A 16241-nucleotide genomic window follows, 5' to 3' on the forward strand; every position below is an offset into this window, starting at 1 on the left:
TCTCTCATCCCAACCGGTCACAGCTCCCTGAGCCTGGTTCTGCTGGAGGTTTCTTCCTGTTAAAAGGGAGTTTTTCCTTCCCACTGTCGCTAAAGTGCTTGCTCATAGGGGGTCAAATGATTGCTGGGTTTTTCTCTGTATGTATTATTGTGGGGTCTACCTTACAATATAAAGCTTCTTGAGGTGACCGTTGTTGTAATTTGGCGCTGTATAAATAAAATTGAATTGAATTGAATAGAATCACCAAATATTATTATCAGTCTTAAAAATTAATATATCGTTCCAGCTCTACTAGATACACATTTCATATACACAGCTATTTTTGGCTTTTGTTCATGTTGTTTTACTCGTTGTTGTTTTGTTTTCTTATTTTTATCTGTCACCTTTGGTCAACAACTTTTGTTTTTAAAGGTGTTATAAAAATGAATCTGACTTGACAAATAATTTATTAACAGATATAATAACAGAATAATGGCTATGATTTATGTATATTATTACACATACATTAAACATACAGAGCCATATATCAATACCTTTATTTATCGCTTAATATTGTGCTATGATTTATAAACATAAACATGTAAGCTACAAAAAACAACATTCAGCCATTACTGACGTGCGATTACGTAAATTCTCATTTAACAAATTATTAAAAACCACAAATTGGATAATTATACCTCTTACATCTTCCTATTGTCTGCTAATCTGTTAAAATGCCCTGTTTATGATGAGTATGGCAAGAAGAAGCACATTCAGTGTCCATGTGATCATGTGATATTGAAACATTGTTCATTTCTGATCATAATTACAGCAGCTTGTTCTTAAATTACTCTTGTGACTTAGTGCGGCTGCATTTATGTTTATTTCCAGCGCATACGTAGAGAAGTACCTGCTGGAGAAATCACGTCTGGTGTACCAGGAGCATAATGAGAGGTGAGTGCAGACCATAGGCGCAGATCACATATTGTTTGTTTTGTTTGTTTTTTCTTCTCCTTTTTTTGCTGGATAAACCCATACAGACATCATTAGAAGATTTGTCATCTGCAATACTTGGCTCACTTTCCACTTTTTCATCAGTATGGATCGCTGTTTTATCATACCTAGAATGACTCAGCAGCAGCTCTCATGCTTTTGAATGTAAATAACATCTTGTTAATCAGAAAGGATCCAAGTCTTTGCTTTGTGTGGATTTAAAATCCATCAAAAATAATCTGTTTAAATTTGACTCCACCTTTAACGGAAATCCAATTTTTCCTGTGAACATAAAAGGTGAAAATACCGAACCTCAATGAGCGCAGCTAGAAGTGGTGCAGCCATAAATAATCTAAATATGATACTTGAAACACTGAGACACTTCCACTTGCCTGAAAGCTAAGATGTTAAATGCGTATCTTTTCGCTCACATGCTCTTTGTCTAAGAAACTCAATGCTGAAATAGTCTTCATTTCCCCTGCAAGGATATATCAGGTGGCCATCTGACTGAAACCTCTGCCCTTTGTTAAACTCTCAGGTTTTCCTCAGAGTTTAGGCATTTATTGACACATTACATAAGGAGTCATATTTCCTGTCCAGTATAACGTTGTAAAACTGTCTATTCTTACTTTTTATATGTATAAACACACTCACATGTGTATGAAGAACTCATCTACCAGACGTTGGGCATATGCACGCACATGCATGTGTCTCCACCTGCACCCACATCCTATAAATAGCTTTACTTGTCTCAGGTAACACAGATACACGCCCTAACAGTTCATCATATCGCTCCCAGGTGACAGTAAAAAAAAGCCACTGATCCCACCAGCATAATAGCTTCATGCGTGGGGAGGAGGGGAACTGTCCAACAGTCATCTAATCGCTCTAACCCTGACTGGTCTGGGGTTTTTGTTTCATCCTGATGACAGGCTCTGGCGGCCATATTGATATGATAGAAACTAAAGTCAGGACCTCCCAGACGGCTCATCCTTGAACCACAGAGGTGGGGGAGAAGGCAAGCCGATGATAAACTGCAAACTATCTTAAATCTTAAAGTCGGTTCAGTGGCAGGTTGCCTTTGTACGATCCCACTGGAGAGGAAAAAGGACTAGGGAGTGAACTAGCTGAACTTTCCAGGGATACTGTTGGGGCTTAATGACTCTGCGCTTTGATGGAAGGGAAGTCAGAAACTACAAGGGAGGCGACTTTACTGCATTCAAGAGCTGTGACGCAAATCCCAAGTGTGGATACTGTTTTTGCTTGTTGTTATTTGGTGTTATTGTTGTTATCTTATAAGTTGCCCCAGTTTTATGTTGTCTAACGCATTGAATGAGAGACCCTATTTCTCCCATATTATCTTCTTCTTCCTGTCGGTTAAATTCAGAACTGAATTTAAAATTCTTCTCCTCTCATACACAATCTTGAATAATCAGGCCTTTCTTCTGTGGAACCAGAAGATGATTTGGAATCTTTTGTGTGGAATCACAAATGAACTTAAACCGAAGATTTAATACTTAATACTGTGTTCAGCTGATAGCCACCCATTTATGTTTCACTACTTCATTCAGGCTAAGTCATTCATTGGTGTATTTGAATGAGACCCTGATGGATTACATAACTTTTCTGGGCAAAGCCATGGTACCTTACCTTCACGAACTCTGCTTTACTGGTCTTAAAAATACAAGCCCAAAAAAGACTGAAAGCAGTCGATCACGAGGTTTGCTACTTGATACTGTATTCTGGTCAGCGGTTAGTGTGAAGATGCGGAAAAACTCTGTGGCAAAAAAAGAGGTTGTAAAGCAGTTCTTTGTGGAAGGTCAGAAAGAATAATTTGGGGTCGAGTGCATTTGTTTCATTTTTGTGTTTACGGTTGCGTTCAGGGCAAAATGACGAGTAACCTTTGCCCTGTAACGGCTGGATTCATTAAGCAACTTTATCTGGATTCATCTGGGTAGCTCATTACTGCCAAGTTCATGTATTATTTACCAAAACTGTATATATGCAGTTCATGAAGCTCAGAGTAAAATATCGCAATATTTTAGAATCTGATTTAGAGATTATGTAATCGCATCTTTTATTTGAGAGGTGCGATGATAGAAAACGTTAGCTTACGGGTTGAGTCTTTAATATCCTCTGTGGGTTTTATAACTTTCCACCACTCCATCAGACAGTAAGTGTCCCTCTGCAGAGAAGGGAAACTCGTTTCCAGCTGTAATAGAATTACCTCTCAGCGCACTGGCCGAAGCCCCAGCCTTTGTCACGGTTAATCACAACTCGTTACCTTGAGCCCACACACCACACTGCCGCTTTGTTTGTCTTGAAATGTGAGACCGCCGGGTCAGAGGGGTGACTTATCTGTTACATGTTGCAGGTTTGTTTTAAGAAATGTTCCGCAGATAACGCGAAAGGAGTCTCCTCCTCAGGGGCCGTTTCGGCACAGCGGGGAGATATGAAAGCTGCTGTCCTTAGTTCACCTCTGAGGAAATTTAAAAGAAATTAATACAAGGAAAAAAAAAAAATCTTTTTCTTTTTTTTCTTTTTCACCGTCTAACTCAGGAGTATCAAACATAAGGCCCAGGTCTCGGAATCGGCCTGGCAACAACTCCATCCGGCCCACTGTTTGGAAAATATAAAGGAGGGCACAAATTTTAGACTTTTAACTGTATTTTTTTTTATAACTATTACAGCGTGTCCTGCTGATGACCTGCCCCACAGCCATTCATGTAACACCAAAGTAATCAAGTAATAGATAAACACTTAAAACAGTATTTACTACAGACATTTCTATTTTTGTACAATGTGTCCACAATTAAATAATAATTAACAAAATCTTGCTGTTTTAACACTACAGAACAGTCAGACTTTTTCTGTAATTTTACACATGTATTTCTTACAGTTTAAGCACATTTATATCAGCAGCAATTCTTTATCATGTACAAAAAATCACTTCTTTTTCTCATACTGAGATATCCCAGGGATTAAACGTACAGTTAAACTTCTTTACACTGACAGAAATGGGATTTTCTCCAGTCTGGCCCACTGAAGATCAAAGTGAGCTGGATGTGACCTATGAAAAATATAAAGAAGTTTGACATCAGTGCTCTAATGTGTTTATGTGTGTTTCTGTAGGAACTACCATGTGTTTTACTACCTGTTGGCCGGAGCCAGTGAAGAGGAGAGGAAGGCCTTCCACCTGCTCAAACCTGAGGAATATCACTACCTCAACCAGGTCGGCACTCAAAAACACACACGGCCAAACATAGATACAAATAGCAAAGTAGGTGCTGCTTTCTAGAAAAGCTTCATGTTATTCTATTCTATTTTATTATCTGGCAAGTCATTCAAATCCAGTTTCTGTCGGTTAAAATATGAATTGATTAAAGCTCCAGCAGCACTTGTAATGTGAAGAAACAGCTTTAATAATTTGACTGATAAGCTTTGGATAAAGGCCTTAATTTGGTTCATCACCAAACAGGTTACAGGGAACATTTTAAACCGCTTATGTAAAACAACCAATCATATATGTCCAACTTAGACAATCATCAGTGAGGCACGAATAAGGATGGAGTGAGCATGTGCTCGTGATTTAATGCACATCATTGCCAATGGAAACCAACACTGGTTTTAGAATATCTCATTGCTTGCTATATTCAATTTACATGTAGTAAATAGTATGTACTAGTGTGATCAGTAAAATGTGTGATCTTATATTAAAATAATAATATAACTGATGGCATTTTGGGAAAAAATTAAAAGACAGTTTTTTAAAAATTACACATAAACAGCCCAACAAAATGATACAACTATGAAATATAAATATCTAACATGACCGTCAAGTAACCTTCTTCACTTAAGGCTGGATTATCCACAAATCCTAATTTACCGTAGCCTAATGCAGTACTATGGCACTATAGACAGAAATATGTCTGTAGACTTTGTCAGGATGTATTTATTATCAAATATGATCAGATATATCCGGACCTCTAATTTAAAACAACAAAAATTCTGATATAAACAATTTCCAGATGAGATGTAGAGTTACAAATGAAGACACAAACGTTATAGCAGGGATGGAACGCTTGGGTCTACAAAAAAAATCAGGATTTTAAACTGGTAATATGTTAACCGATGCACATCAAAGCTTTTTTAAAAAGATGTAGGGCAAAAAAATGCAACAGCATTAACAGCACAGCAAATGCATTTTTGTCATGTGCAGAAAACTTTGATGCTTTAATTTTATGTAAATGATTCATTAAAAAAAGCAAATATTCATCCCAAATGAAATCCGGGTTAAGTTATTATTGATTAGTAAAGCTAAAAAATCTCTGCTATGTCTTATTTACTCACTTAACTCAACTGGGACACATACATATCTTTGACTGCCAGAAATTCGACTCTTTTTCTCACATGTATGTGTGGCTGAGTGTGCATACATGCCTGGTCACATGCCAAAAGCCCACATACGTGTGTATCTTTTCCAGTATATCTGTGTGTTTTGGCAGCTGATGTGTGAGGATTCATATTCCCTCACCCCATGAAGGCAGCACACTGGAAAGATGAAAAAGAGATTCTCTCTCCTCATCTGCCCAAAAAATAAAATTTTTCTCCCCCGTTCTCTTTAATCTTCCCAACAACAACAGCAACAACAACCCCCTCTTGTTAGCTGCCAGCTTACTTTGCAGCTCTGTTTCCATGGCAACTGCAAAACTCACGACTCAGTCTGGCGCTGACGAGGACTCACGCAGTGGCTGCCGGCAGTCGTGTAGTCGTGCGCACTTACACACACGCCGATGTCACAAAAGAGCAGAGCGATTGTCCGTACTTAGCTCTTTGTGTTACTCTGTGTTTCTCGGTGGATTTGACTGAAGTACATTTACTCAAATACTTCAAAGCTGTGCCCCCTCTTTACTATACAGTGCACTTAACTTATTGTGATTTTGAGTGTGTAGATCTGCTGACTGAAGCCAGTGAAAGTGCCTTAAACATCAGTTCTTTCAGTGGCCAGAAAGGGATGTCTCCTCTGCTTGCAAAAACAAAACTGGTTTCCTTATAAGACGCCTACGAGGAAACCTGTGCAGAACTGCTAGTTCCAGGTCGTATTGAGTAGAACACAAAGTTAATTTTGTGGATTTAATTGGTAAATTTTATGGTCATTGTCAGAATCATAACGGAAAGCGATCCAGGATATTGTCATCAGCTAACAATCTGCTGCTAGCCAGTCTTGTTTGGTGAGTTTTGTTCCTCAGCTCAAGGTTTCCTAACTAGACTTCATTTACCACTGAGTTACATCGTGGTGGGCTACGTCTGTTTTTTTCATACAGGCGCAACACACAAGCACACATATCAGATATTAAATGCTTAGACTAGAATCCCACTCACCAAAACTAAAGAACAGAGTTCTTGAACTTGCTGTAACACGTAGCATGTTATTCAGATAAATCCCATTAAAAATAGTCCAAGAGGCAACAAGACCAGAAAAACAGCAAGATCCAAGTCAATGACTGGAATTAGTGAATGGGGTGTGTCTTAGCACGTGTCAGTCAAAGCAGCAACGTTTCATAACTTTAAATCTAAACTATTGAGCTCCAGTGGCCTATCCGATATCCCTGTGTTGGTATTGTTCCTTTATCATCATAACAGTGCTGGTCCAGGATCAGCATTGCAACTGACCAATCACTTTGTCTGAACATTTAGTTAGCATTAGCCAAGAAGTTAGCCAATGCTAACATGAGTAAATTTAGCTTATAGCAAACCTAACTCAGTAATGTATTTGCTACACTGCTAATTATTAAAGAAAACACTTGCTTACTTTGTTTTAGAAGAGAGTTTTATATAAATAGGCAATTTTTCCCTTTTTCTGCCATGTTGTGATGTCAAGGCTATGACATCACAACGTGGTTTGTTTGTCCAGGATCATCTCTGCAAATGACACTGTTATAATGGTATGGGGAAAACGCCAATGCGGGGATATCGGATACACTGTCCCAATGTTAGGAAGGGTGTTTTTGACACTTGCACAATGGATTAATTTCTGCTAATAGCTTTAGTTACTAATTCCTTTACTGACTGTGATTTACACATTAGAAGGTGTTGCAGTGTGGCACAGATTTAAGCTTAAAGTTAATGTTTAGGATAACTTAAAATGATCACTAACGTGACCAGTCTGAATTTTAAAAAAAGAAAAATGATAAAAAACACAACTATAACATTAAGGAATCAACAGCATTTATCCAGTTGTTTAATGATAGTACTGTAGTAGCTTTAATTTAGATAGGAAATGCTTTCAAAATTTTAAATTAATATTTGCCACTACTTTTACTTACCTAAAACATCTAACTACTTTTTGCACCACAGATGGTGTGTTTTTTTTCCAATGCCAAACCCTGATGAGGTCATCGGGGTTTTATTTTCATGACTCTGTGGATGTGTGTGTCTGTTTTCGTGAGATTCTTTTTCCCTCCTGACATCTTAACAGTATGCATCATTGCTTCCTCAGTCTTTTTAAAGATTGCCTTTTCATACTGTACGTATGTGTAACTCAAGCCTTCTTAACCCGCTCTGCCTTACTTCCAGATGACAAAGAAATCGCACAAACTCTACTGGGACAATTACTATGAGAGTGAGCTGGTCAGTATCGTGTGGATGACAAGCTGTTTGTGTACGTCTGTGTCCATGGGTGTGTCGTGGTACACTGGGTTTTTGGTGCCAGTCTTAGTCTTGTTCTTTCTTGGCTTTCCACACCCGCCCGCTTTCAGTGAAAAAGATGGAGGCGACCTGGACTGACCTCCGCCGGTTGTGCTCTATAATGTTTAAAGGGATTCCTTAGTGTAATCTTTTGACTGTATTTGGCTGTTCCGTCTCAAGACATTTGCTCTTTGTACTTCGTCCAGTAACTCAAGGTTTTTGCCTGTTTTTCAAAGTAAATGAATCTCTTTCTCTCGTTTTTAAAAAAATGACGGGTGACGACATGCTGATTAACAGTATTCAAACAATGAGGCATCCCTTTAAACTTCTCCTTTGGCTTTTGGGTGCTTTGCTTTTGGAGAATAGGTGACAAACTCGAAACTACCATCTTTAAAGGGAAGGTTCAGGATCTTAATGAGAGTATGACAGAAGTTTTGGTTTGCTATCACAGAGCCACAAAAACTGCTGACATTCATAGCATTGATTGCTTACCACAGTAAGGAGGGAAGGGAGTAAGAAGAACCTTCAAGCACTCAAAAGTGTCGCTGATCCAAATGATACTAGTAACCATGTTCAAAACGAGAAGCAGACTTGTAGCAGCAACACTTTTCATCAATGTTAAACAAGTATTTGTGGTGAGGGCCTTCAAGTATGTTGACTAGGATGTAAATTTAACATAATTTCATGCTTCGCTGTAACATTAAAGATAAGGCAAGCGCTAACCTGAACAATTGGTAAAATACTCCTAAGTCTATTAGTCAGCTTGAGCAGTGGTCAATTAGCTTCACATCCTGAAACTTCCCTCTAGCTGTGTGGTCCGTTTTATGTGTGTTTGTGTGTGTTTTTGCCGTTTCATTGGTCTCTGAGCCTGCCCCGCTGTCTTGCCAGCCTCCACCTGAAGTGAGTAATGTTTGGTCAGTGGGATTTGTTGTGTTTGTTTAAAGGCCTCTGTATCTCCTAATGGGAGATTATGTTACTTAGACTTTGCTGGCGAGCAAACACTTGACATGAGAGTTGGTCAGTATAAATACGACCTGTGGACTTACTGTATTTCACTCTTGACTTTTTGGCTTTTTCAACTCTTTTTGTTTTTTAGCTCTGAAACATTTCTTTTTGTTATGAATGAAAACAAATATTTTGAGTATTCTCTAAAAAGCTCTTATTGGCATTGTGAATCCCTATTAATTTTACAAGCTAATGGACTTTTCTCATACCACACCTGCAGAATATCCTTTACTTCATATCTTGCCTGGAGGCATTTGACAACATAAAGCACAGCGATAGCACACATATATACTCAACTTGTTTTTGTCTTTAAACGGTTATAATCTGTTACTGTACGTCCATAACAAAGTCATGATAAAATAATGTGATATTTACAATCCCCATATATTATTATCTGCATGTCTGTATGTTGTCAGTACAAACAATGAAAGTAAGAAAATTTGTTGTAAATATAGCTCTAGGTAACATTATTATTACTTTGAACTTCAGATCAAACTGTTGACCTTGAAGGTTAGGTCAGAGGTAAAACGTGACATTGTTGACACTTTGTACATGTTGACAATACACACCACACTACAAATCATACTTTAGTTTTAAGGCTTTTTGTCAACCATAAGCTCAAACACCAGAAACATAAGCTCCTTGGCTGAGGTAGCATACTTAACAACTGATTATAAGAAGAATCATTTAAGTCATGCTGAACATGTGGCTTTTGCTGCAGGAGTGGTTTGAGAAATTTCTGTTGAAGTTTTTAAGATACGATTTGTGTTCCTCTCTTCATTTGATTCATGCTGTGTCTCTGCATCATTTGCACCATTTACAGTAAATGTAAATGTTATGAAGCCACGTTAATTACTGTGCTATGCTGCTGAGGCCATTGGATTTTCAAGAAATTGGTGCAAACACAAGATCCTACAAGGATCCAAGAAGCCAGGTGTGAAACTATGAAGTTGTTGCTGAACTGGACCAGTTAGCAATCTTCCACGAAATTAGTTTCATTTAAGTGTAGCTTTTTTAATCTTAGATTTATTAGACTGTTTTTAATTCTCTTTCTTTATTTTACTATATTTTTTGCAAGGAAAGCAAAAAGGCAAACTGTTAGGCCCTAACCTCTGTACACCATCAAAACCAATTTTAAATCAAACCATCAACATGTGATTGAACTTTGGACTTGACTCAAGGGTTTAACCAAAGTTTTATAGTAACCTCTTAGGAATTCCAGCCATTTTATTCATGGTCCCCCATTTTCAGAGGCAGAAATTGCAAAGGGAAATTGGAAAATTGACTGAAAAGCGGTTTCATGGCCTGTTCCCTCTTTATTTCATGAAGCAGATAAAAGATCTGTTGTTAATTCCAAGTGTTAATCTAGCGTTAGGTAGCTGTTCATTGGACCTTTGAATGTCAGTGATGGCGTGAGGGAGGCCGTCATTAGCCAGGAAAAAAACCCCAAAATAAAACAAATCAGAAAAACATAACAAACTTTATGCAGAGTGACTGCACCGGCCAGCTCAGCAGTACCAAAAGCGCTGAAAGCCCACAAAGGACTGAAGTGCATGATCGCAGAATTCTTTGCATGGTAATGAATCCAAGAAAAGAATGTGGTGGTATACAGAGGTAATGTTACAAAAAATGTGCCAAAGTCCAAATACTTAGAGAAGCTGACTGTATTTTTCGTTATGATCCATTACTTTGAAGCTTTGCTTTAGTACATGGCTCCTTTCTGTTATTACTTTCTCGCACAGTCCTCCCATCTCACTGTTTGCTGACACACTGTCTCTCCCAAAGGTCATTGAATGACCTCATGAGAGACCCTGCCACCCAAGGAGATGATGTCAGTGTCTACACACACACACAGAAAGAGTGGCAGCTTTTGACAGCTGCCTGATGACCTGACCAACCCTCTGGGCCTGTTTGGCCTCTGACCTCTACCACTGGTCAATGTGTGCTGCAGTAAATAGAGACGCACTTTGAGCAGTGACAAGTGTATACAGATTCCAGATGCAGCGTCTGGGGCTAAAAATACCACTTAAACAATGAATGTGAATGAAAAATCTGAGTATTTAACTAAAGATCCTAAAGACCAAACATTTTCTGGATGTTTGCATTTGATGTGTGCAGTCTGGTGTTTGGTTCTGGGTCTCGGTGGCTGCTGGTTTGCATTTTGCGCTTGTTTGGGTGTCTCTGGTTTTTGGCTGTGTGGAATGTCTAGAGATGGGTTGGCATGCTGATGTTTTTTGCACGACTGGTCCATGGCATAAATCTTGACTAAAGTCATGGTAAATAACAGGAAAGCCTTGACTGGACGCACATTCGGTTTTAACAGAATCCTCGAGCGATCTGTTAAAAAGCTTCATGTGCACAGTCAGCAGGGTTCCCGACTTGATTTAGTGTAAACCTGCACCAGAAGTGTTGCAACTGGCCTGAAATTACAATTTCAAGCTCTGAAGTGAAAATAGACTCTTTGTTTAAAATAAGTAAGAACAGATTGTTTCTTAATCATCACTTTACTGCACTCAACAATCCCTTGTTCTTTTCTCGACTTTTGTCTGAGCACCACGAGCTAAGGTTTTGGTTTTCAACCCAAGTATTCCATTGCAATTGCCAAAATTGATCTCTTTATTTTCTCAACTTCCTTCAACGTATCACATTGTGCTGTTTGGCGCCGATTTAAAACATACCCGGCAATTTGAAAACTGGCTTTTCCTGGGTCTCGATGTAGCTCGAGAAGCCTCAAAACCCCTTTGTTGCAATTGGAGAAGCTCACTGTAGAAATGCGCTGATTGTTGGCTCTGCAGCTCCTGACAAGTTCGAAGCCAAAGGAAAACAATGGAGAAGCAGATGAGCGTTGAATGGTAAAGGGTACAAGAGGCAGATCCAGAGTGTGGATTATGGGTTCCTGTGTCTTCTCTCGCCGGCCGGTCACTGTGGTATGTGCTAATTATGTGCCTGAGAGAGGCTCGCTGCTGGAGCAGAGACACGCCGGCTGACTGGAGGGCTCGAAGAGACAAACACACACGCTATGATTGTATACGTACACATCCTCACGCTGCTCATTCCTTTGCTTTACTCATTAATTGTTAAAACACTTTCAAACTCTGTGCGATGGCTCATGATTACGCAGGAATGTACTCATGTTCACTTCGCAGGGTTTCCCCCGTCAACAGCTGAAATAAACTCTGTAAACTGTATTATTTTTTTTACATTCATTACACAAAGGAATGTGCAGTTTCTATAAATAATTGGTGTTAGTTGCTTAGCTGAGTCTGATGACCATGATTATAAAACAGTTTAAAGTTCAGTTTCTACATTGTGGTCCAACCCAGTGAATGTGCTTTTCTCATAATTAACTGCCATGTGTCACATAAACTCATGTTAGACTTGACTTGTGAATCTAAAGACGCAAGATTCAACTTGAGGGAGGCTATAAAAGGCTGGTGAGGTACTGTCGTCACCCTGCTGGGCGGGCAGGCAGGAGGCCAGGCGACATGGACGCCCAAGTTTGTGAATGTGATAACTCGAGAACTCGAGAACGAAGAGACATAGGACTACTACTGAAAATCTCGGACGAGTTCGAATCTGAGGAACCTCGGCCTCAAGTTCAGGGGTCAGAGGTTACGTTTTCTGAAAATCTTATGAATCTGATAACTCGAGAATGAAGTGATGTAGGAGTTTCAAATTTATACCATAGGTGCATTTACTAGGAGGCTGAGGGTTAACACTGGGCGCTGCCATTATTTTCTGTTTCCTAGTGGTGGTCTTCTGCTGCTAAACCTCATCTGCTTCAATGCTCGACGTGATGCTCTGTCTGGCCTTTCTTCTCCGATGGCTAGCTTCAACATTTTGGCACAGAAAACTGCTGCTCAATGGATATTTTCTTTTCTGACCATTCTCTGTAACCCTAGAGATGATTCTGTGCTAAAATCCCAATAGAGCAGCAGTTTTGTTTTTTTATTATGCAGCAACAGTCATGCTGCGTTCGAAGGCACTTACATAAAAAAGTTTCTGTGGCATTTTGATTTATTGAATTGCTGCTTTGATATTGGCTGTTTTTACAAGTAGTTGAACTGGTGTACCTAATGAAGTGTCCAATAAGTATATAAATACAGCACATTAGTAAGACACAAATATCTAATATTTTAATATGACTTTTTGTACATACATTGGAAAATTGCAATAATTCATAATTATTTTAAGTGCATTTTTAGAAAAAGCACTTAAAATAAATCTCATCACGAGAGCTGAGACCTTGTTATTTTTGACTTGGGGTTCAGTGTTATGTTGCAACTTTCTTTGATAATTTGAGGAAATCGGGCACTTTTTATATTAGAAGTTCTGTGGGGAAACCCTGCTTAGTGTCACAAAAAGACAACATGCTGTGTTTTAGCTTCTGGTACACACTTTAATAACAGCTACAATATAATTTTGTTTTTGTTGAATTTATGTGCTTTGTAGTGATTATGTGTTCCTCTGTTCTTGTGTGTTTCCACCTGACACCAGCAGGACTGCTTCACAGTGGAAGGAGAAGATCTAAAACACGACTTTGAGCGGCTGCAGCTGGCTATGGAGATGGTTGGCTTCCTGCCCACAACACGCAAACAGTAAGATTAGCTGCATGGCTACAAGCATTAGCTTGTAACCTGTTCTTGTGTAAAACTGAGTAAGATTAAAGAACTACAAGCCAACAGTCAGAGTCTGAACGGTTTTAGAAACTTATCTCAGTACTTTTGTATTTTATTTTGAAGAAACCTATGCACTGGGACAAGAAACAGAGAATTGTTTAGCTATGATAATGTTAGCAGACTAATGCAAACTAGCGCTCCCTCAGTACCCCTGCTCCTCACGTGATGTTTTCACCACAAAACACTTTTAGTCTGTGCCTCAGCTTGTCTCAGCAGCTCAGAGCATGTTGTGCTTCTTCTTTACTTTTTTACTGTCTTTCTAAGGTTTAAGTCACTAGCTAAGCTAACAAACTGTTAGCTTAAAAAATTATTGCAAAGCGTAATTTTTTAGCTTTAGCTGAAAAAAGAAGAAGTGTGTATTCTTATCTTACTCTTGAAAAGAAAGCATATAAATTATATAATAAAATATATAAAAAAATAAATACATTTTCCCAAATTTCCCAAAACTATTTCTATAGGGCTTCATCAAAACTTACGTTTTGTAAACCACAGCTCTTGGAAATTAATCGATAGGATTAATTACTTAAGTTTTTCAGTCCCTGCAATATGTATTTAAGTATAATGAGTTTTCATGATGCCCTAATACCCATAGTAAAGCCTGCTCAGTAAGAAGGTGGAATTTGTTGATGTGATAAAGAAAAGTACTTTTGTTCCTCGTCAGGATTTTCTCCCTGCTGTCAGCCATCCTCCACCTTGGAAACATCCGCTACAAGAAGAAGACCTACAGGGATGATTCCATCGACATCTGCAACCCAGAGGTCCTGCCCATCGTCTCAGAGCTGCTAGAGGTGAGCGGCATGGTGCAGATCGTGACATCTGTCCGCCAGCACTGAATCAGCAGCATTAAAGTTGATTTGGCAGACATGAGTTCATGCTTTGAATCAATAAATCCCACAGAGCTGTGTATATGCAGCATTGCTCTATGAAAATCAAATGGAAAAATGGCACATTAAGATATCTGAGGAGTTTATGGTGCTGACTTTAGGCTGAAATGCAAAACTCTTAATACTTTGAAGGGTAATAAAAAAATGAAGAATTGGAGCAGAACTTTACCACAGGACTTGTTTGTTCTCCCGAAATTCCTTCTTTGCCGTTTTTTTTATTCACACAGACTTCATGAACTTTAAAAATAAGTAACGTCCACTGGAGCAAATAGGCGTTTTTCTATGCTCTGTTTTTGTTCAAAGCTGTGAGAAAAATGTGATTCCTCCCACAATGTGGGTTTTACAAAAAGGCTTTTAGAGAGCTGAGGATGTAGGTATACAAGCACAGCTTGTGGTGACAGCGGAAGTTAAGAGGTGCTTCAGGTCCCAAAGAGCCGTCCACCCATCCAGTACTTCCACAAAGTACTGTTTGTGTAGAGGTTATTTTCAGAGCTCTTATCCTGGTCTGTTGTTGCTCTCCCACCAGGAACAATGAGTCCCTGTTACCGTCACAATTTTAACTGCACAGTTAAATCATATTTAAGTTATTGTAGGAGCATTTTAAATACAGATAAAAGCTTTGTTAAGGGTCATTGTGATTCATTTGTTTGTTAACAACTGTTGTTCCTTAATTCAGCTCCCTTTTAAAAAGCCAAAAACGGTTGTTTTTAGCTTGTTTTGTCATTTCTTCAGCATTACACTCGGGCCATTTGTTTTCATACTGGGAGCACATTGTCTCTGAAGATGAAGTTCAAGTAGAGTTCATCCAGCCTTTGATTTCAGCAATTATATTCCAGACTGTTGCAGTAAAACTCAGACTAATAATAGAATCAAGAATAACATTAGTTCACGCCTGCCGGAAGTCAAGCTCTGCAGCAGTCGCTGCAGTCCAGCTGATCTCAGTGCCAGCCAGTATCAGCTGGTGGCTCAGCTGACGTCCACCTCAGCATCCAGCTGGCAAATGTTATGTTAGGATCTACTGTCTAACCTGTTTACAGTTGCTGTGCATGTGCAAGCCACTTTGCAAGCCACTTTCACCCAAGCTCTTCCTTCTGTTGGTAGCTCCACCCATCCTGTGTTTTCAACATATGCATGTGGAAGGGCGTTATAGAACAAAGGAAGTGACTCTTATTTTGACTGTAGTGGCTCTGAGTAAACTACACTTTTGGTGTTAAACAAAGCAGTTGAATGTTTGTTTGTTATTCTTCCTTTTTGTAATATAATCACTGAGATATTTTATTTTATTACCATCTTTTTGTTTTGTTAACATTTAAGGAACCACATGTGACCATACGGTATGTTGTCAGCTAACGAGAGCTAGCTTGGTTAGAAAGGTTCGTCCATAAACTACATCACCCAGACGTAGATACCTACTAAACAGTGCTAACCTTTAGCAACATTTGAGAATTTCAGCCACAGCTTAGAGGTCGAGTGCGGGTGAAGCCTGTTACTCTGCTGTGGGCTCTTTCACTCACCTGTTCAGTATTCAGTGACTTTAAGCGTCTGTGGAATTTCAACTGCTGGTGACTCTTTAACTATCCTGGGGAAAATAGACCTGCAAAAACATTTACTGGCAGGGTTAATGTGCCACACAGTGTTTACAAGTTTATGAAGTTGAGCTGCATTTGGACTCATTCTTGACGTTGAAATCAGACCACAGACACAAACATGCACACACACATGCATAGAAAGGACAGCTCAAATACCCACATGCTGCTTGGACGTGTCATTTCCCAGTCCCCGTTACAAACTGCAACGATTAGCCGGATGCGCTTGTTGAGTCGGTGACAAAACAATGTCCGAAGTGTGCCGGAGACTCCTGTCAACAGAACAGCGGGGATGTTATGACTGTGGAGTGTTCGCCTGTAACATCCAGGCTGGTCTCTTTGTTTCCCCCAGGGATCCAGAGTGGCAGTGCGGTGAGTTGAGCCACATGTAGGCCACATGCTCGGGGGTCAGTTTTTTAAGTTCAAGT

General features: G+C 39.2%; 1 protein-coding gene across 7 annotated transcripts in view; it reads left to right on the top strand.

Moving 5' to 3' along the window:
* LOC116330462 (unconventional myosin-IXAa-like) overlaps positions 1 to 16241 on the top strand; it is a 148975-nt gene that overhangs the window by 74806 nt on the left and 57928 nt on the right. For 3 of the 7 annotated variants that reach the window (XM_039614970.1, XM_039614973.1, XM_039614974.1), the window contains exons 4-8: positions 871 to 933; positions 4105 to 4204; positions 7549 to 7602; positions 13162 to 13262; positions 14005 to 14131. In XM_039614970.1, the coding sequence (XP_039470904.1) occupies positions 871 to 933; positions 4105 to 4204; positions 7549 to 7602; positions 13162 to 13262; positions 14005 to 14131 (445 nt within the window). Of the gene's footprint in view, positions 1 to 870; positions 934 to 4104; positions 4205 to 7548; positions 7603 to 12957; positions 13055 to 13161; positions 13263 to 14004; positions 14132 to 16241 lie in introns of those variants that run through there. The other 4 variants (XM_039614969.1, XM_039614971.1, XM_039614972.1 and 1 more) reach the window with 4 other exon arrangements.

This window comes from Oreochromis aureus, linkage group 7, assembly GCF_013358895.1.
Source record: "Oreochromis aureus strain Israel breed Guangdong linkage group 7, ZZ_aureus, whole genome shotgun sequence".
Classification (NCBI taxonomy): domain Eukaryota; kingdom Metazoa; phylum Chordata; class Actinopteri; order Cichliformes; family Cichlidae; genus Oreochromis; species Oreochromis aureus.